The following is a 22,396-nucleotide window of genomic DNA, read 5'->3' as shown; positions in this document are numbered from 1 at the left end:
TCTGGGCGTACTCTACTTTGTGATCCAGAAAAGTGTCCCCCCCCCTTTCAGACTTTGCGAACTTTAGGACAGACGATGTAAAGCTCTCTGTGGCCTACGGTTAACGAGGGTGTCATGTGGCCAGCACAACGACCAACCGCCTTTACTTTTCTAATGTTAATTACCCATTATATCTGATGGACATTGTAAGAATCCGAAATTTAAAATGCCAGTGTTCACCAGGATTCAAACCCGGGTCCCCTCGGTTCGGAAGCCAAGCACTTTATCACTCATCCACCGCGGCCTCCATGACCCAGAAAGGCTTTCAATAATTATATTGGTTACAAAGTAAACGATATTTCAACAGCTACAAGGTTTCTGGAAGCACATCAAGAATACCAAAACCAACCAGAAGTAATTTCATTTGGATAATCTTGAGCTCATATAAAGTTTAAAGTTGGCTATCTCTAGACATCATCATTCACTAACTAACCAGAATTTGGCGACTGGCGACGAACATTGAAAAATAAAAAGCTGCTCCTTGCTGTTGTTCTTTCGTTTAGATGAACGAGACAAATAATAGAAGGCAGTGTTTTATAACTAGACAACAATCATGATACTGACAGATACGTTTTATATTGGACAAATGCCATCCGTAAGAGTTGTTTTATTTTTTTGGGAATGATCAGAATTTTTAACAAAAATTTGAAAAGTTGTTTAGAAAATATTCATCATTTCCATACCACGTAACTGTTTACGTCACATTTAGGTCTAAAAGTGTCTTTTTTAAAAAAATCCTGTCTGTCTGAATGAACCCAATCAGTCTACTTTCATTGTCAGATTCTAAAGGTTGAAAAAGATACTCGTTTCTCTTCGTAGATGTATACACATTTTAAAATAAAGAAAATATTAAAACTTTAACAAAATATGTGAAATCAAAAAGATAGGAACTTTTATGTTTTCATTTTATTCTTTTTTTTTTTATATAAAAACCTTTTGGCCCTACATGATTCTTTTATGTATTACATTTCTGTCCGTCACGTGATGTCAATCATGTGTGTATGTGTGTGTGCTTGCAAAAAGAATCAACGTCAACACGTGTGTGGGGTAAATGTGTGGAAGCGAACAGCTCAAAATTTATGACATCAACATTCCTGTGAAATATCTCCAAATATAGGTCAGTGTTGATGTCAATGCATTGCTTTAAGAGAGACCAAGATTGGAATGTCTGACGTCCCTGTCCAATGCTAAGCAGACATTCCTAACATGCAGTGAAACCGACAGAATAACAAAACGGAACAACTAGCACGTAGTCGATTTCTTAGTGCTGATAGGCCTACAATAAAGACTCGTAACTCTGTAAATATCAATTACCTTAAAATAGGATCTCATTATTTCCCCTGTTATGACTAATATAGGTCTACATTTATATTTGCTATTAATCATTAGTTGACACAAGCTGTGTCAAAGGTCAAACATAGCTTTCCCCCGCCCCTCATTCCTGGCTTATTGTTAAGCAAACATTCCATTCATTTTTTTGAAGGATAAAAAGAGAATTTGGTTTATCAGCAACATGACAAGACGTTCAGCAACATGAAGGCGGCAGCATTGCTGTAGTGAGTCATGACTTCAACTGGCGTCCTTGACAACACTAGAACACTTGGGCACATGTCACATAATCAGAGAAGTTGTTTTTTTAAGAAGTGGCGATAGATATTCAGAGAATGGTACACAATGTAATACTGTAATAATACTTATTATCGTGGTAACTTGGTACACAGGGGTCTACAGAGCTGGGTTTAAAAGTAAAGTCAGCTAAGCCATAGCCGTGGGAGAGAATGGATATATCCCCCAGCCATAGCTATGGGAGAGAGTGGATATACCTTTAGCCATAGCTGTGGGAGAGGGTGATAACCCCAACCATAGCAGTGGGAGAGAGTAGAGATACCCAGCAATAGCTGTAGGAGAGAGAGGAGATATCCCCAGCCATAGCTGTGGGAGAGAGTAGAGATACCCCCCCCCCCACGTACACCTTTTTCCCCAATTCTTCCAACTATATTATTAGTACTGTAACATTTCAAGATGCTTGGGGACGTTAATGCTGGGATTTTTGTTCTCTCTTCTATGAGCACTGCCCCCCCCCCCACCCCAATAGCTCTCAGCTGCTTCTTTTCTTTCTAGTTTGTTTGTGTAGTAACCAAGGTGGATCAACTAACTGTAGAGCTAAATGACGTCACACGTCAGACACTAGATGTGTTCATGTTGTGTGTTGGTTTGTTTTCTTTTTGTTTTGTTTTGTTTTCAGCGATTCAATTTTTCACTTTGCTGAGCCTCCACTTTAACCTCGATAGGCTCGTCTACAGCCTTGATCTTGCCACTTCCAAAGCTTCTTCTGTAGACACAATCACGACAGGTGTAACAGGCAAACTGGAACAGGTGAACCAGGGGGACACCTGCACAAATCACAATGGAACTTATGAGCAGCGAAGGACCCACCTTGTTCCAATTCAGAGCTCTGTAGATGTAGGGTTCGCCTAAGGAATTGGTGCCTGCAAGAAAAAGGAAGCAAAATAACATTTGTGAACAATTCATACAAGCAGGCGTATTGTAAGAAAGACTGCATTATTGTTATTTGTATTTATTTTCAATATCAGAATTTTGGGAAGCATTCTCTCTCGAGATATTTTGCACAAAAATACGGGTAGTTGTGATCAAACCCGATAGAGGCTATAAAAAGAAAAGACCTGAAACTAGCGCGTAAAACTACACATTTACAGTATTTTATTTGATGAGTATTTTACCCAAGATCTGTGTTGTTGTTTTAGCTTATTTCAAGTAACCGGCATTTTCCGATACACAATTTCATACACAAAATAATTGTTGAAAAAAAAATGTAGTGATTTTAAACTTTAAATGATTACTTAAAAAGGTGTTACTCTAATCAATTTTGAATATTATTTTGTTATGAATGTCACTGTCTATTTTGTGTCTGTTCTAGTTTCTTAAATTTTTCTTGTGTAAAGGGGTCGTTTTTCTCCTAATGGGTATATCTGATTTCTCCAAGCAGCCTTTGTAAAATATTGGTCCTAAATAATGCTATGTTCATAAACGAAAAATCGCATGGCTGCATTATGATGAATGTACGTGTTAGTTCAATATATTTTATATTACTAGGTAACTAAAAATAACGTAAGTTTCATTTTTTCTTTTAGACAAAGCCATATGGCAATTTTTTGTTTATATCCTAATTCTAAAAAGGAATAATAATAGAATTATACAGTTTTTTTAAAAATAGTTTTGAAAGTCTAACTAATAAGATTACAAAGAAAGTTTGTGTTTTTGCAGATGTACACAAGCTACACTATGAGTCAATCCATCTCTTCTAATTGTTTAGAAATGAGTGTAAAAATGTAGGCTTCGATATTTTTAGCCTGAATTTAAGAAGTTACAAACTTCAAACAACTCTTCCATAAAACTTTGTATTTAAAAAATAAATTTATCCAATGCTCTAAATCCTGCTTGTATACTTAGGCCCTATTTAAATCGATCCGGTATCAATGTATTAAGTAGCAATAACCCCGCAAAAAAATAAATGAAAGAAGATTGAGATATACATATATTTTTGTGACCGTACGCACCGGTACGGGGTACCGGCACCTTTTTTCAATGTCGGGAAAAATGATTACTTTTCTTGTTATTCAACGTTAATTGTTAATTTATTATTAGTTGAAAGTTAGGCAATCTATCACTGAGTACCGGCACCTATTTTTTATTTTTACAAAAAAAAAAAGCACTTTATATACTTTTAGCCGACATGCCGTATTATTGACAACACCTCTATGTGAACTTCTCAATCATCTAGAGTCTTAGACAGTCATTATTTAAGACTAGATTTAAGTAGAGTCTAGACCTAGATCTAGTCGGCCTATTACTATAAAAATATTAAAATAATCAGTCATTATAGACATCATTCGCAATTTTATTATTAGGTCTAGGCATTGAAAAGTAAATCTATTAATAAACTATAATAGATCTAAGTCTAAGTAGGCTACTAACTTATTAAATAAGTCATTATAAGTAGAAGTATTATAATGAATATTGTATAGATCTAGATGGACTAGATTATAGATAGATCTATAGATAGGCTTAGATCTCTAGTCTACTAGATTAAGTATAGAGTATAGTAAACGTATTACAGTATTATTAAATCTATGTCCTATGTCTATATCTAATAATCTAATAATTAAAAAACTTTAGTCTTATCTTCTTATCTTATATAATACAGACGTTACTTCAAAAAAGAAGATGATTACGTCCTACGCGTCATGCATTTAGTCATGCATATTAACCAATGACTTAAATTCTGCCATTTTTCTAATAAAAACTGACTGTAGGCATAGCATAGGCTAGACTCGGCAATCTAGTCTCAAGATAGAACCTATACTATTACTAGATCTATTCGATTTTTATATATAGATCTAGACTAGAATTAGATTATAGATCTAAATATACTAATGGAGAGATGATATGCGGTGTTAGCTAATAGCGTTGCACAAGAAACAAACCTGGGTTTTTCTAAACTCTAATACTTGGTATGTAATAGTAAAACAGCACCTACCTAAATAAATCGTAACTAGCAATCAAAAACCTATATTTATTGTAGTATATATAGGTCTGTGGTTGTATTTTATATAGCCTTCGTAACTTCTTCTATAGAGAAATGACTTTTGTAATTTCTTTTACTGAAAATTGGGCTATTCGCGTCTGACACATATATAATTTTTATGTTCAGCAACAAACCTATTATTTATTGTACCTAATAAAACATTAATGAAATAAATAATTAGCAATTTTTCAATTAATTATTGGTAATAAAATAGTTCGTTTGATATCGGTTAAGCGAAATAAATTCTAAGTTATTGATAGATATAGTTGTAAAGGAAGAGTTCCTAACCTTATAAAAACTTTCTTTTTTTTTTTTAAAGGATTTTTTACATTGTTCATGTTCATCCATACAATGAAGTTCTCAGTTTATATTTGGTGGAAGAGCTGATAAACTATGTAAAATACATACCTCCCAGCAGTTGATAAGTGATGCTAAACATACCTCCCAGCAGTTGATAAGTGATGCTAAACATACCTCCCAGCAGTTGATAAGTGATGCTAAACATACCTCCCAGCAGTTGATAAGTGTTGCTAAACATACCTCCCAGCAGTTGATAAGTGATGCTAAACATACCTCCCAGCAGTTGATAAGTGATGCTAAACATACCTCCCAGCAGTTGATAAGTGATGCTAAACATACCTCCAAGCAGTTGATAAGTGATGCTAAACATACCTCCCAGCAGTTGATAAGTGATGCTAAACATACCTCCCAGCAGTTGATAAGTGATGCTAAACATACCTCCCAGCAGTTAATAAGTGATGCTAAACATACCTCCCAGCAGTTGATAAGTGATGCTAAACATACCTCCCAGCAGTTGATAAGTGATGCTAAACACCAAGAAGAAGACGTAGTAGGTCAGAGTGTAGATCATATGAAGTGGACGTACAGGTAGAGCCACTAGGACTACATCTAACAACACATACACACTGTTGATGGCGTGAGTCATGATGGAATGAACACGTAACACACCTGAAACAAAAACACCACGTCCTCAGATTCAGTCACAGAATGCCTTCCTAAATAGTACTTCATTCAGCCGGGTCGTGTGGTATGCGCTTTGGACTGTCATTCAGTGGTAGAAGAATGCCTGGTCGTGTGGTATGCGCTCTGAACTGTCATTCAGTGGTAGGAAGGTTGCCTGGTCGTGTGGTATGCCCTCTGGACTGTCATTCGGTGGTCTCGTAGGTCCCAGCATCGAACCCTGCACACCCCAGTCCTGCGTAAAGTTTGGGCTAGAATGTAGCTATCTTCAGAATCTGAAGGAACATCGGAAACACTTAACAAACGAAATATTACATACCGTTAGAGTCATCATTCATTTGTTTAAGTTATATGAAACTTTTTTGGATTTATTATTATTATTAGTTCTGAATAAGATATGTCTTTAGATTCAGTCTTTACATTAGTTCAGTAGTAGGACATGTCTTTAGATCCATTCTTTACGTTAGTTCAGTAGTAGCAGTGGCGTCACTAGGCAGGTGCGGGGGGGGGGCGGGCAGGGGCGGACTGGGTGTCAAAACCGGTCCGGTCATTTCACTATACTCAGGGCCATAAATTGCATATCATATGATGGTCATCCTATTGTTGGCCAGCCTGTCCTCAAAATCATTATGTTAAGTTTGAGTATCGATAACTGTACATATGCATAAATTGAGCTCTATATATTTATAAGAAATATAATCCTTATGTTGCTTTTTAATCGCCAAGTGTGTAGGTCCTAAAAGGATGACTTCTACTAGTAGTAGTAGTAGCTCTGTCTATGGATGTAGAATATTACATTATTTTGAAAAAATTGTTAGGAGATATTCTTCTTACACATGACGCTCAGAGGGCCCCTTTTATAAGATTGTTAAAGCTTTAACAATGCAATACATAATGGCATCCATGCGGCCCTTTCGGTGGCTCTACCGGTCCATTTAGGAACCGACCCACCGGGCATTTGCCCGAATGCCCATATAGTCAGTCCGCCCCTGGGTGCGGGCCGCACCGCGTGACACCCACCAGGGGGTGACACCCAAGTGGGAAAAAATGCACTTTTATAAAATGCAACTTTAAAAAAAATTACTGCCTTCAATCTCTCTCAGAGTTTAGTATCAACATGTCCCAACCCTTTTTAATTTAATTCTATTTGACTTTATTATGTGTCGTACAGTTTCTGAAGCTCAGAAATGTAGAAAAACGGTTGGTACCTGGGGCATCGCTCCGAACAACTTTGTGTGAATTTAAGGCACTCCCCCAAACATCTTATCTGACCAGTTGAGTGGTGAACGTAACATTTTTTGTTGCAATGTGTTGAAAACACACAGGCGTAAACCTCTCAAACTCCATTTGACGCACAAGGCTGCAAGCTTTCTCCACGGGAATCAGTCTAAGGCGACTTTCAAAGTCACTTCTCAGCAGGTGCCCACGAAATTCAGGACTTCTGCAAAGGTGTGACGCCATGTTAGATGTGGACGGCCATGTTTTTTATTTCATCTTTTCGGCTTTCATGTTAAGTCTGACTTTGGTAAACGTGTTTCGTCTTGTCTCATGATATATCTCACAAATGTCAATTGACGTTCAGTCGCCTCTTCCCTTAGACAGCGAATGCCTGTGTGCGAAAAGATTTCTCTATTGGTAACATTATCTCGGGAGGATTCGTAGGATCCTTCTCAGCTATCCCTACTCAGTCTCTTTTCAACCTGCCACGCCTCGAAGCGTAGATGGGCGTGGGGACAATGATTGTATTGAGTAGGTGGATTTTAATCTCCAGGCTAATTGATTTTTTGTTCAAATAGGCCCTACTTATTGAAAGACGGCTCCTGCTTTCCAATCCGACATGCAACATCATGAGATATATCTCCATCACTGCCTAAATAGGTTAACTCTACTATTTGTTTAAGATCTGTATGACCAATGTTGACCGAGAACTGGGTAACCTGCACCCAATATGAATAAATTTGAGGGCGTCTTTATCCGTCATCTCGTGTATACATTTAATTGTATTTCAAAGTAATGCTATGTCTTCTGCATAATCTAACTCGGTTTGGTTTACGCCATGGGAACCCGAATGCAGCCTGTTTAATGACATCGTCGATGTCTACAAGAAAGAGAAATGTGTATAAGATACACCCTAATCTCATATCCTTATCGATGTTGAAGAATTCCAGCGTCTGTTATGAGACAACAGTTTGATTTGCTTTGTTGCAAGATACCTTACTCTTTTGCTATTCGCTAGAGTGATTCCGCTGGACGCTATCAAACTAATTTTTTTTTAAATCTACAAAACTGAATTTTTGTCCTTTGTTGGTATTCTAGGCTTTTTTTTTTTTTTTGACGAAGTTTCGCAGGAAGTAAACCTGTTCAGTGGTTGATTTGCCTTTTCGGAAGCAGCTGAGAAACACTAGTGTAATTTAAAACCTTTTCCTTAAGGAGCTCTTGAATCATCTCTAGTAAAAAATATGTTCAACTCATAGTTTCTCAATTCTATGATTGCACATTTTTAATTTATACAATAATATTTGATAAAATGTGTAAAACAATGCCATTTTAAAATAGAATCGAAAACCAATTTTCGAGTATAACCAATATATTAATTAGCTGACAGTTCAACATAAAGAAAGTTGTTTGTTTTCTAGGGGAACATTATTTTTTCTTGGGGGGTGGGGGTGACACTCCGAGCTTTCCGCACCGGGTGACACCGACCCTAGTGACACAACTGAGTAGTCGGACATGTCTTTAGATCCATTCTTTACATTAGTTCAGTAGTTGGACATGTCTTTAGATCCATTCTTTACATTAGTTCAGTAGTAGGACATGTCTTTAGATTCATTATTTACATTAGTTCAGTAGTTGGACATGTCTTTAGATCCATTCTTTACATTAGTTCAGTAGTTGGACATGTCTTTATATCAATTCTTTATATTAGTTCAGTAGTTGATCATGCCTTTAGATCAATTCTTTACATTAGTTCAGTAGTTGGACATGTCTTTAGATCAATTCTTTATATTAGTTCAGTAGTTGGACAAAGACAGATCAATTCTTTACATTAGTTCAGTAGCTGGACATGCCTTTAGATCCATTCTTTATATTAGTTCAGTAGTTGGACATGTCTTTAGATCCATTCTTTATATTAGTTCAGTAGTTGGACATGTCTTTAGATCAATTCTTTACATTAGTTCAGTAGTTGGACATGTCTTTAAATCAATTCTTTATATCAGTTCAGTAGTATGACATGTCTTTAGATCCATTCTTTATATTAGTTCAGTAGTTGGACATGTCTTTAGATCCATTCTTTATATTAGTTCAGTAGTTGGACATGTCTTTTGATCAATTCTTTACATAAGTTCAGTAGTATGACATGTCTTTAGATCCATTCTTTATATTAGTTCAGTAGTTGGACATGTCTTTAGATCCATTCTTTATATTAGTTCAGTAGTTGGACATGTCTTTAGATCCATTCTTTATATTAGTTCAGTAGTTGGACATGTCTTTAGATCAATTCTTTGTATTAGTTCAGTAGATGGACATGTCTTTAGATCAATTCTTTACATTAGTTCAGTAGTTCCATCCCGAACCAAACTCACCAACCACTAGCCAGATCCACTCCTGTTAAACCTAAATCTACTAAAATTAATACAACAGCCTCACTAAACAAACCTACTAAAGAAGTAATACCAAAATACCTTAAAACCTTAGTTATAAATTTTCAAAGCATTAGGAACAAAACAGCAGACTTAGAAATTTTATTAGAATGTGAGAAACCAGACATAATTGCAGGAACAGAAACTTGGCTGCATCCTGAAATTTATAATGCAGAAATTTTCAATAGTAATTATGAAATTTTTAGAAAAGATAGGGCTGATAATCATGGAGGAGTTCTTTTAGCAATAAAAAACACTCTTATAGCAGAAGAAATTACCTTACCTAACTCAAAAAATGTAGAATCAACATTTTGTAAAATTAATACCACCTCAACATCCCTAATAATAGGCAGCATTTTCAGACCACCAAATTCTAGTTTAGAATACATGCAGGAACTATGTAATCAGATTACTACACTTAAAGAGACAAATAAAAATGCAGTTTTTTGGATTATGGGTGATTTCAACCTACCTGATATAAATTGGAAAACACTAACCATAGATAAACACCAAAACCTTAAGGACATAAATGAGCTTTTCATAGAAACTTTACACAACCTAAGTTTAGATCAAATCATTAAAAAGCCAACTAGATTAAACAACACATTAGATCTCTTCTTAACCAACAGACCTGGATTAGTAGTTGATTATGAAATTATCCCTGGTCTATCAGACCATGAGATCATAAAAATACACAGTCAGATAAAAGCAGTAGCCAATACAAAACCCAAAAGAAAAATCTTACTCTGGAATAAATGTAACCTAACACAACTACACCAAGCTGCACTAAACTTTCAACAAACATTCTTATTAGAAAAAGACATTAACCAACCAGTCGATGACCTCTGGAATTTCATTAAAAACCATCTTAAAAGCATAATAGAAAATCATATACCAACTAAATACACATCAAACAAAATAAATAAATGCTGGTTTAATAATAGACTAAAGAAGCTTTGTAAACAGAAGGAAAACCTATATAGAAAATTTAAAGAAACTAATGCAGAAAGAGTTTACAAAAAGTATATAAAAATTAAACACTTAACCCAAAAAGTAAGCAGACAGCTGCAGAGTGAATACATAAACAATGTAATATCTAAAGATAACAACAAAAACCTATGGTCATACATTAAGTCTAAGAAAATGGAAACAACAGGCGTAGTAGCGCCATTAAAAGATGAACATAACATAATACATAATGATAATGAAACTAAAGCAAACATTCTAAACAAATACTTTGCATCAGCATTCTCAGCCCCAGGAGACAAAGACATATTACTGAATTTGAACCAAGTAGACAACATAGAAGATATAGTAGTACAAGAAAATGGAATTCAAAAACTATTAGCCAACACCAAACCAAATAAAGCTTCTGGACCTGATGATATTCCAGCTAGATTACTCAAAGAACTAAGTAATGAGCTAGCCCCAGTGTTCAAAATACTCTTTCAGGCTTCACTTAACCAGGGCAGAGTACCAAAGGACTGGAAAGAAGCTAATGTCACCCCCCTATTTAAAAAAGGAGAAAAATCTGACCCAGGGAACTACAGACCAGTATCACTTACCAGCATCACATGTAAAATCCTAGAACACATAATATGTAGCAACATCATAAACCACTTAGACAAACATAATGTCCTCACACCATACCAACATGGCTTTAGGAAATATAGATCATGTGAAACACAACTAATAGGACTAATTGATGATTTTTCAAAAGGTTTAGATAATAGTGAACAAATAGATGCTATCTTACTAGATTTTTCTAAGGCTTTTGACAAAGTTCACCACCATAGTTTGCTTAAAAAATTAAAATATTTCGGCATTAATGGTCCACTGCATCAGTGGATTAAAGAGTTTCTGATAGGGAGAGAACAAACTGTAATAATAAATGGCTCTAAATCAACACCGATAACAGTAAACTCAGGTGTACCTCAAGGTACAGTCTTGGGTCCACTACTATTTTTAATTTACATAAATGATTTACCAAATTGCATTAGTTCAGGAACAAAAGTCAGATTATTTGCAGACGATTGCATAATATATAGAACAATAAAAACAACACAAGACACAGATATTTTACATAGAGAATTAGATGAATTACAGAAATGGGAATCAAATTGGAGCATGTCTTTCCACCCAGAAAAATGTCAGTTGTTAAGAGTAACAAAAAAACTAAAACAAATTAATTCCACTTATCTTATTCATGGCAAACCAGTATCACAGACTAAAAACGCAAAATACCTAGGTGTTATAATAAATGAAAAACTATCATGGAATCCACATATTGATGAAACTACAAAAAAATCAAACAAAGCATTAGGATTTATTAAAAGAAATTTCTATAAATCAAATAAGAACATAAAACTAAAATGTTACTTAACCTTGGTTAGGCCAATAATAGAATATGCATCCTCCGTTTGGGACCCCTCAACTCAAGAAAACATTAAGAAACTGGAACAGACACAAAATAGAGCAGTGAGATTCATAACAAACGAATATTCACATTTGACTAGAGTAACACCTTTAGTAAAATCACTAAATTTAGAAAGCCTTCAGGACAGAAGGCTCAAAAGTAAAGTAGCAATCATACATAAAACACTGAACCATAATCTTCCAATACAAAAACAAAATTTAATAAAATACTCTGAAAGACACAAAGATAAAGGCACATTCCTCGTCCCATATGCTAGGACAAATTTGTACAAATACTCCTTCTTCCCTAGTGCTATTAGAGCATGGAATGGGTTGCCTGAGCTAGCCAGGAAAACCAGTGACTTGGCAGAATTTAAGTCATTGGTTAATATGCATGACTAAATGCATGACGCGTAGGACGTAATCATCTTCTTTTTTGAAGTAACGTCTGTATTATATAAGATAAGATAAGTTGGACATGTCTTTAAATCCATTCTTTACATTAGTTCAGTAGTTGGACATGTCTTTAAATCCATCCTTTACATTAGTTCAGTAGTTGGACAAGTCTTTAAATCAATTCTTAACATTAGTTCAGTAGATGGACATGTCTTTAGATCAATTCTTTACATTAGTTCAGTAGTTGGACATGTCTTTAGATCAATTCTTTACATTATTTCAGTAGATGGCCATGTCTTTAGATCCATTCTTTACATTAGTTCAGTAGTGGGACATGTCTTTAGATCCATTCTTTACATTAGTTCAGTAGTTAGACATGTCTTTAGATCTATTCTTTACATTAGTTCAGTAGTTGGATATGTCTTTAGATCCATTCTTTACATTAGTTCAGTAGTTTGACATGTCTTTAGATCCATTCTTTACATTAGTTCATTAGTTTGACGTGCCTTTAGATCCATTCTTTACATTAGTTCAGTAGTTGGACATGTCTTTAGCTCCATTATTTATATTAGTTCAGTAGTTGGACATGTCTTTAGATCCATTCTTTACATTAGTTCAGTAGTAGGACATGTCTTTAGATCCATTCTTTACATTAGTTCAGTAGTTGGACATGTCTTTAGATTCATTCTTTACATTAGTTCAGTAGTAGGACATGTCTTTAGATCCATTCTTTACATTAGTTCAGTAGTTGGACATGTCTTTAGATTCATTCTTTACATTAGTTCAGTAGTATGACATGTCCTTAGATCCATTCTTTATATTAGTTCATTAGTAGGACATGTCTTTGAAATTATCCTTAATTTTTGTACGAATACTGAACTAATTTTGTCCAAGCTTTACATTTAGCAACTTTTTAAATTTGCTCCGTGAAGGTCATTCTTTCTTGCGTGAAGGTCATTCTTTTTTTTTTTTTTTTAAATAAAATATGTTTAGTGTGCGCAAATACATTATTATAAAACAAAATGTTTGCGTTATTCGAGAACTGGGGTTTAGCTGAGACCAATCGTTAGAGAAGACATGATATGAGACGTCATAACTTAGGATCTCAATGTCTGCTAATATCATGGTCATCATTGTGGTGGCAATTTTCATGGGAATTTGTGTGTAACTGAATTTGTAATTTAATGTTACTAGTATGGGTGTAACACTAACATACTTACTTCATTGTGTAACATAAAATGTGACCAAATCTACGAAGAATATATCTGAACAAACAAATACTACATGTATAATAAACCTGGCACGTACCTTTATATTCCAAGGTCCAGTAAAGTAGACTGACCAGTATGGCAGTGTCAAATGACAAGGTGGTCAAGAGCCACACTATACTGTGATACCATTTGGTCTCAACTGTTGAGTTTGATTCAAAGAAAATATTTGTATCTGTTTCTTTGACATGTGGGTGTAGATAGTGTAACGAAGGTTTGCTGTTCAATCAGACACACTCATTGGCTCAGAGGAGAGTTGAAATAGCGCGACAGACACATTAGATAAAGCGACGGAGAAAGGCAAACCGATAAATAGATACAGAGAAAGAGCGAACGAGAGAGTCTGAGAGAATGAAATGGATGACTGAATGATTGAAACAAAGAAAGACAGAGAGACAGACGAACAGAAAGATGTACATAATACTCACCAGGCTGCCTAATCCTTTGATACAGTAGAACAAGAAAAAAGAACAGACTATGCATTGTTAACATAAAGTAAGAGTGGTTGGTCATGTAGATGAGCCACTTCCAGCCATGGCCGAGATCTGAGGAGAAACAGTGACACATAGTTGAAATCAAGTACACAAACAATAAAAATACATCTTTCTTTCTATGATGTGCTAGCAGTGGGTGGAGTTGAATGCAAGAATCATGTGACAAAAAAAAAACAATGTATGCAGCATCAGTACGTATATTTTTTTAATTTAACTAAAACATCTTGCCCTGAAAACTAGATAAAACTCGTTCAAGTCTGGTCCTGACAACCAGATAAAACGTCTTTCAAGTCTGGCCCAGACAACCAGATAAAACTGGCTCATGTCTAGACACAAACTTGTGAGCGGTCCCTGTCTTCAGTCGTACTCACACAAATAAAGTCCAAATGTAAGAGCGATACAGCTGCAGGTTTACACAAACTGAACATTAAAATATTGCTTCAAAACAAATTACACTTAAACATGTGTGATTTTCGTTGGAGATATTAAGTCTTTCTGATTTAAACGTGACGGACATTCAGACTTACAGACAAACAGCACAAACGTTTTCTCTGCCTGGGATTTAAAAACAAATAATGAGATTCTCTAGAAGAACATATCTTAAAGTTATTTCCTTTTAGGTACACCCTTTTCTAGCTTTTTATCACTCGACATTTAGCTTAGTTTTTACAAAGCTTATTTCAACTCCCTCTAACCCAAACCTTTACCCTGTCTGTCTGATACACAAGTTTGAGCACGTCATTTCTCCCGCACACATTGTCAGATCAAGTTGAAACTTCGCACAAGAATTTATTGGGTAAGACATTACAGGAATCAATAAAAAAAAATGTGTCAATTCACTACTGGAAATTAATTATTTTGTTTCATACCAAAAAGGAAAATTAATCCTTCAGTATTCACATATATGGCGAAATATGTAGGATTGTGACAAGTCAAAAACTCGCTATCAGAGTCACTCAAAATTATCACAGCATTAATTATTATTTTCCATTATTTATTTATTTTATTTTAATTATTTCCCCATCCTACCCCTAAATTATTCACCCGCCACACCTTTTCCGCTCCAGGCTAGACTTAGTTGACCACATTGGAGATAGTTAAGGCGCGTCCTTTCATTTATCTTCCCTTGACCGGGGCAAAGATACACGCAGACTCTTTGATCTTATCGGCAGGATGTCTGACAGCCGCAGTGGACACCACCTTGTGTGGAATGCAAGTCACTCCTCCCCCCCCCCTTTCTCCTATGTCTCTCTTTGATCTAGGAGACCACGAGGACAAACACGGCCATTGACCTCCCAATGTGCGAAGCCCATCTCTTGTCAAATCCACCCACGTGTAAGATAATTCTTAGCCTAGGACATTTCCTGTTCCCGCCCACATTTTCCAGGCATATATAAAGTAGATCCAAATCAAATCAGACCCTCTTATTTCTCTATCGCTGAGCAATCGAGTCTGGACTACTTCATACATTTTACTCCTAGAGGAATACCTGGTGGTAAGCCGAACTTAATCACAAGTTCCATCTTAATTACTCTGTGTATATTTCCATTGGATTTTATCATGTGTATTTTGCCTAGTTCATTTATATTTAATTAGTGCATTAAAATGTATTTCTCACTGGCGTAAGTAGAAAACATAAACATGTCCTATGTATTTATTTATGTATTGCATTAATCTATTAATGCTACGTTGCTCAATTGATCGTTGATGCAACCATGTATATATTTGTACATCTTATTCTATTTCCTTTATCTCGGTTGACCGCCTTGATAATTTCACTAGCGCACTAATACTGCGTCTAGAAAAGAGATATGAGTTATCTCACCTGTATTGAATTATCTCCCCTTTACTCATTTTACTCTAATGAGAGTGGCGCCGCTTGAACGGACACCCTCTCCATTCAAGCGCGCTCCATTGTTCTCGACCCACGGTCATATGTAAACAAATCGTCTGGGTCGCTGACCACCGCCCATTTCCCCCCCCCCTCTTTCTCTATCCACCTGTGTTATTTATTTGAGATTATTATTTCCCCTTTTATGTACATTTTTATATTATTACTTTCCCTTTTATGTACCTTTTTATATTGCTGCTATCTGCCATCTATTTTCCAAATCCCATTTGTCATCATCTCCCCATTGTGCTCTAAAGCAATTTTACCAATCTGACGAATGCACCTCAGTCGAGGGCATCGATAAGATGCATGAGAGACATGTCCTAACTTGTCTTTATTTATCCGCAGCCTCCCTCAGGTGTCTGCCTATTTATCGGATCATTTACCTGCCTATTTATCTATTGGATTAATCACCTATTTGGTTGATATCAAGAATCACCTACTGCCTTTGTGCTTAGTGCAATTCAGCACTGCCTATTGCCTACTTATCTGCCTATTTATTCATTGGATCAACGATCTATTCACCTGCATCTGTGCTTAGTGCTATTTAGCACTGCACTTGCCTACTGAGATCTACTCAACTCTACCACTTAGCGCTATCGGCATTGCCTGCCTATTCGACAGCCCACCTGTCAAGCTATTAGGTGCGTCCCTATAGATTCAGATCTGTGTGAGACGTCATAGCTACGCCAACCCTCTGCAACTCACTGGACATATCCTGTCAACTACGCTGCCCACGGCAGATCCGCTCTGCCCGCAGTAACCTTGTGCCCACGGTAGCCGGCCACCCGCCCTACTGTGCCCACTACAGATATTAGATTTTGGGGATTGAGACTCCACAAGAACTATATCACCGGCGTCCCTCTATCCGCTAGAGCGCCACCTCCAGCTGCAGAACCTCAAGCCAGGACACAGCCAGCTGCGACATCAACAGGACAACCAGCTAAGTCAGAGGACAACGTGACATACTCTCTTATTAAATGCAAGAGTGATGATTAAAGCTAGTATTATTTAGAGATAGAAGCAAACCCTCCCCCTTTTTATTCTTATATGTATATTTATGTAAATAAATATTCTTCATTTTTAGCGGCCCCCGTAAGGGGAAAAAGCCGCTATTAGGTTTGTGCAAAATGTCCGTCTGTCCGTCTGTCCGTCTGTCACACTCAGATCTCGAAAACTAGAAGAGATATGAAAAATATTATTTCATCATTAAATCCGGCTTGAAAAGTTTAGGTGCATCGGCTACTTTTGGTTTTCTAAAAGCAAACCGTTTAATTTATAAAATTAATTATGCAAGCGATTTTTTCATAAAAATACACCAATTCTAAAACAATTACGTAAATTTAAGGGAGGCAATGTTACAATATGCTAACAAAGATGGACAATTTTTGTGTATTTTCAGTATCACTAAGTCAAATATAATTTTAAAATGTACAGGAAATGTTTACAACAAATACAAATAATAGTTAAAGACGTTTTTTCTGGTCAACTAGCTGCTAAAATTAAAAGAAAACATTTCTGTTTGTTTATAAAGGCTAATAATGCACTTTGTATGTAAATATCACGCACATTTTTTTTAATGGACTTTTTATGCAGCGATTTTCGTGCAGTAGCGTAACGTCGCAACATGATCAGGTGCTAAACCAATTCCTTAAACTTTTTTTAAAAATCAGATTTTATTTATTTTTTGTTTAGTGCCCCCATCCGAATAAAAGAAGCTTATTTTTGTGCGTTTTGTCTGTTGGTCGGTCTGTCCGTCACGATTAGATTTAAAAAACTAGAACTCTAAAAGCTATTGAAAATCTGATTTACCCTTTAATGTTCCTCCCATAACATCTCAATAGTTTTAAGTATCTAAAATTGATTGTTCCGGATTTTTTGTGCATGAATTATGCCTAATGATTGTTTGAAATCGCATAAGGCTTTTAAAAAAAGTAATTTACTAGAATTGATTACTGAAAATTACTTTTTAGACATTTAATTTTCTTGTAAAACATAACATAGAAGTTTTGTAATCGATAAAGAAAGTTCCGGATTTTGTTTCTTACAAATCGTCGCCAGAAATTTCCGAATTTATTTAAAAATCTACTAACGCCAAATAATTGTTTGAACTCCCTCTTCTAATTAATAAACAAATAATCTTCTCATTTACGAAATAATGTTTTTACGGATTTTTATGAAAAATATTTTAACTCACTACTCTCTTACAGTACATTTAACTTTCTACCTAAAACATTAAAAAATCTAATTATCGTTAGTATTATGTTCCGATTTTTAAGGAAAACAGAATCCAAACACCAAAGTAAGGTATGAAAATCTCTCCACGTGGCTGTAGTACATCTAATTTTTATACGAGACCATCTAAAAAATTTAATTAACGGTATTACATTTATCTGAAATTCTCTTTTTCTTTTACTATTTATACAAACATCCGGAACAATCTATTATATAAACTTTTCAATTGTGTTCATACCTAAAAATTATTGCGATGTTTTGAAACGTAAAATAAAGGTTAATCAATTTTTAATAACTTTTAGTTGTTTTTTTTATATCAAGATAACGGACAGACCGACTCACAGACAAAACGCAAAAACAATGTGGCTTTGATCCTTTTTAAATAATATCTATTAGAACTCAGTGCACCAATGTCTATGAACCCTCGTTAAATATCTCGTGTAAATAAAGACATTTTTTTTTATGGTACCGGTACTAGCCTATTGTGAGGTAATGGAATTTTTTTCTTTGACGTCATATGAATGGACTCCTTAAATGTAATGTTAAAAGAACGCACTCGGTGCACCAATGTCTATTAACCCTCGAAAAAATTGCTTGTAATAATAAAAACATTTTAGTCTAACCAAGCCGCGTGACGTAGTGTTTTTTTTTCCTTTGACGTCATATGGAATGAATTCTTTAAATGAAATGCTAAAAGAACGCACTCGGTGCACCAATGTCTATGAACACTCGATAAAAGGCTCGTAATGATGAAGGCGATTTTTATTCTAGCTAGGCCGTGTGACGTAGTGGTTTTTTTTCTTTGACGTCATATGGAATGAATTCTTTAAATGAAAGGCTTAAAGAACGCACTCGGTGCACCAAAGTCTATGAACACTCGATAAATGGCTCTTATAGATGAAGGCGATTTTTAGTCTAGCTAGGCCGTGTGTTTTTTTTTCCCTCTGACGTTATATGGAATTAATTCTTCAAAAGAAATGAAAAAAGAACTCGGTATAGTAATGTTTATTAAGCCTCGTTATGTGATTCGCGTTTAAAAAAGGAATGATATCTTGATTTAGATCTAATCTAGATTTTTTAAACTAGATCTAGATTTTTATTACAGTATATCTAGATCTGGATTTATATTCTAATTCAAATTATTTTAGAGTCTAGATCTAGAATTTCTAGATCTAGTTTAGACTAAAATAGACTAGATTAAGATGTAGAATTTCAATTTCTAAACTTAAAGTGTAAAAAAAAAGTGTAGATTTTCATTTCCAAACGTTTTGATCAATATTGTAATGTTTTAATATACTAAAACTAATCTACTATTTTTTTATTAAATTTAAATTTAAATTTACGGCAAATGAATCTTTGAAACATTATTACTTTTGACCATCGGATGGCTGCCTGGTCGTGCGGTTTGCGCGCTGGACTGTCGTTCAGATTTATGGATGGCCCAGGGTTCAAACCCTGCCCGCTCCCATCCCCCGTCGTCCTGCGGGAGGTTTGGACTAGGAAGTAATTATCTTCAACTCTGAAGGAACATCCGAAACGTGTAAAACATTTTACATCAAAATTAAATCACCTCTTGAATATTATTTGCGATGCAGATCCGACAGGGATCCGACTTCGACGGGGGCCGCCTCTGAGTTTGTGTAACACAAACTCTCTTTGTAATCTTGTTATCTTTTGTATCTATCTCTCATTGCTTTGTCTCGTTGCGTGTCTGCTCCCGATTCATATGCTGATAGGTTGGTGTGTGATAGCTTAAAAATAATCATCCCCTAGACATTACACGCGCCAAACACACATCACATTTCCCCACCTGTCACAAGGATTTAGTTCCCGTAGATAATTTTTTTCCACATCCTTTCTTGGATCAAGTGGAAACATAAAAAAAAATGATTTATTGTACCTAAGAAAACATGAAGCAATTTTTTTTAGAATAACCAATTAATCAATCAATTATTGATAATTAACTATTTTGTTTGATATCGGAAAAAAAAAAGAAAAAACTTCTACATTATAGAAAGATATTGTTGTAGAGTTCTTGCCCTTAAATAAAGTTTTAAAGTATTTAAAGTATTTTTTAAAATTTAGAACTGTTGTCTTCAATCTTGGATTTCTTTCCAAGTTCCTTTCATCACCCTATTCCCAACACTATTACTCATTTATTGGCGAGTTCAAAGTTCAACCAACTCGTCAGTCTCATACTAATGAAATGTATAAGAAACTAACTCAGTTCATGTTGTATACTGAAGTAAGTCCAAACGAAGTGCCATACCAGCCAAAAGAACCTCCAGAAGACAAAGACAACGTTTGATATTGGCCACTGGTAAGAAGAGAACAAAAGTCAAAAGTGAGGATATTGTTGACAGAATTATTCATAAGGATTTTGTTTTATCCAAAGAGACAGACGTTTGCAATGCGTAACAATATATTTTTATTTATTTCGCTTTAACAGTTCTAGCTCTAATGGCTGCTCCAAAAGTTTGTCAAGTTTCTATATTTTTAAATACATTTTTGGGAGGTGGTGGGAAGGAGTTTGTATCTACTAATTTTATCATCGTATTATATTTATAACGAAAAGATCTAACGCTCTTAGCTACAGACAAATGTTGACATAACATGCTTTGGGCTACAGACAAAGTTTAACAATAACATGCTTTGAGCTACAGACAAAGTGTTACATAACATGCTTTGAGCTACAGACAAAGTGAAACATAACATGCTTTGAGCTACAGACAAAGTGTAACATAACATGCTTTGAGCTACAGACAAAGTGTAACATAACATGCTTTGAGCTACAGACAAAGTGTAACAATAACATGCTTTGAGCTACAGACAAAGTGTAACATAACATGCTTTGAGCTACAGACAAATGTTGACATAACATGCTTTGAGCTACAGACAAATGTTGACATAACATGCTTTGAGCTACAGACAAAGTGTAACATAACATGCTTTGAGCTACAGACAAAGTGTAACATAACATGCTTTGAGCTACAGACAAAGTGTAACATAACATGCTTTGAGCTACAGAAAAATGTTGACATAACATGCTTTGAGCTACAGACAAAGTGTAACATAACATGCTTTGAGCTACAGACAAATGTTGACATAACATGCTTTGAGCTACAGACAAAGTGTAACATAACATGCTTTGAGCTACAGACAAAGTGTAACATAACATGCTTTGAGCTACAGACAAAGTGTAACATAACATGCTTTGAGCTACAGACAAAGTGTAACATAACATGCTTTGGGTAGTTGTGTGTTTATATACAACTAACTTAGACTTATCAACCTATAATCTTTACCTGAGAAGCGCCAAACAAGGATGGATCAACGTTTTTTAGTGACAGTTTGTCCGTACACATCTTCTCAAGCTAGAGATTTCAAATCATATAATTTGTTTTTGAATACATATGTTCAATGAAAACCTTGATGCTCACTAAGTTATCTTTAAAAAAGAAATAACAGTAGCTCTAGGGCTGCTTCAATTCATTTTCTCTCAAAGTTTGCAATGAAAATATAACTTATGTATTGAGGCCTATAGTGTCTTATATTTCAGAAAATATGGTTTACAGAACTGGCCTACTAAAGACAGCTGTTTGAAAGTATTTATATCTGAGAAAACAAAACGACAGAGGTACATTTGTGCATGGGAAAAATTATTGGGCGTTACTGATCATCGAAAAGAGTAAATAGATTTTGGGACTAACTTATAAATTAAGTCCGAACATAGGAGAACAAATTGTCTAGTGGAGAGAGAGAGTTAAACACCTTAGTAACTTTCATATTTCAGTAGTAAATGCCCTTGCGTGATTCGAGATAGATGGGTGGAAGCCATAAAGATAGTGTTGCCTGAGGAACATGGCGGCCATTTGTGCTTCTTAGCAATATGCGTCGAAATATAAATTTTCACATCTCCCAGTGTCTACTAGGGCTTTCAATGGCACGTTGTTGATAAAAATGGGAATCGTAAGTTTATTTAAAATCAAATGCTATACAGTAGCAATGGCCAAAACTGTTGGTTTCGATTTGCATGCTCTTTGAATATGTCCCTTTTTGAAGCACTGATTACATGTCGCTTTCAGGGCATTGAGAGCGGGTATGCTTAACGCTGCCCCAAAAGTAATACTTGCTTGCTAAATCATTTACCTTATGTGTGAAGTAATTGCTTGCGCTCTGAGGAATCCTTAAATTTGGTGAGGATGTTGACGAAGAATTGGTAGCAGTAGTTGTCCCGAAATTTGTTTCCGGCTGTGATGATTCATAAAGCAATGAGTGTTGATAAGCGTGCTCTAGTAAGCGAGACTCATCAAAAGTGTCCTATAAGCTCAAAACAGTCTTTTCAAGTGGGCGTTTCCGAATGCTGTTGCACACCTAAGTTCAAATCTTCTGGATGCGGGTAAATTAGGATCTATTCGATCCGGCAGAAG

The 22,396-nt window shown here is 35.4% G+C and overlaps 1 protein-coding gene across 1 annotated transcript; it reads right to left on the bottom strand.

Moving 5' to 3' along the window:
• Positions 1-696: 696 nt before the first annotated feature.
• LOC106050119 (protein rolling stone-like) lies at positions 697-22,286 on the bottom strand. The gene is made up of 7 exons (XM_056027874.1): positions 22,116-22,286; positions 21,272-21,340; positions 20,190-20,283; positions 13,775-13,891; positions 13,387-13,488; positions 5,450-5,614; positions 697-2,528 (listed from the first exon to the last, which is right to left on the bottom strand). Exons 2-7 carry the CDS (start codon positions 21,329-21,331, stop codon positions 2,281-2,283), a joined length of 786 nt encoding a protein of 261 aa, XP_055883849.1. The 5' UTR covers positions 21,332-21,340; positions 22,116-22,286; the 3' UTR covers positions 697-2,280.
• Positions 22,287-22,396: the final 110 nt, after the last annotated feature.

The sequence above is a fragment of the Biomphalaria glabrata genome, chromosome 4 (assembly GCF_947242115.1).
Source record: "Biomphalaria glabrata chromosome 4, xgBioGlab47.1, whole genome shotgun sequence".
Taxonomy (NCBI): Eukaryota; Metazoa; Mollusca; class Gastropoda; family Planorbidae; genus Biomphalaria; species Biomphalaria glabrata.
Note: the sequence above shows the minus strand (reverse complement) of the source record. Positions and strands in the feature narration are given on the sequence as shown.

Coding starts and splice junctions, on each gene's coding strand:
- LOC106050119 (XM_056027874.1), bottom strand. CDS start 21,331: ATGTGTACGGACAAACTGTCACTAAAAAACGTTGATCCATCCTTGTTT. Junction 5,615..13,386: donor CTGGACCTTGGAATATAAAG/GTACGTGCCAGG, acceptor TTTTTGTTTCAG/GTGTGTTACGTGTTCATTCC. Junction 2,529..5,449: donor CACTTATCAACTGCTGGGAG/GTATGTTTAGCA, acceptor TTTTTCTTGCAG/GCACCAATTCCTTAGGCGAA.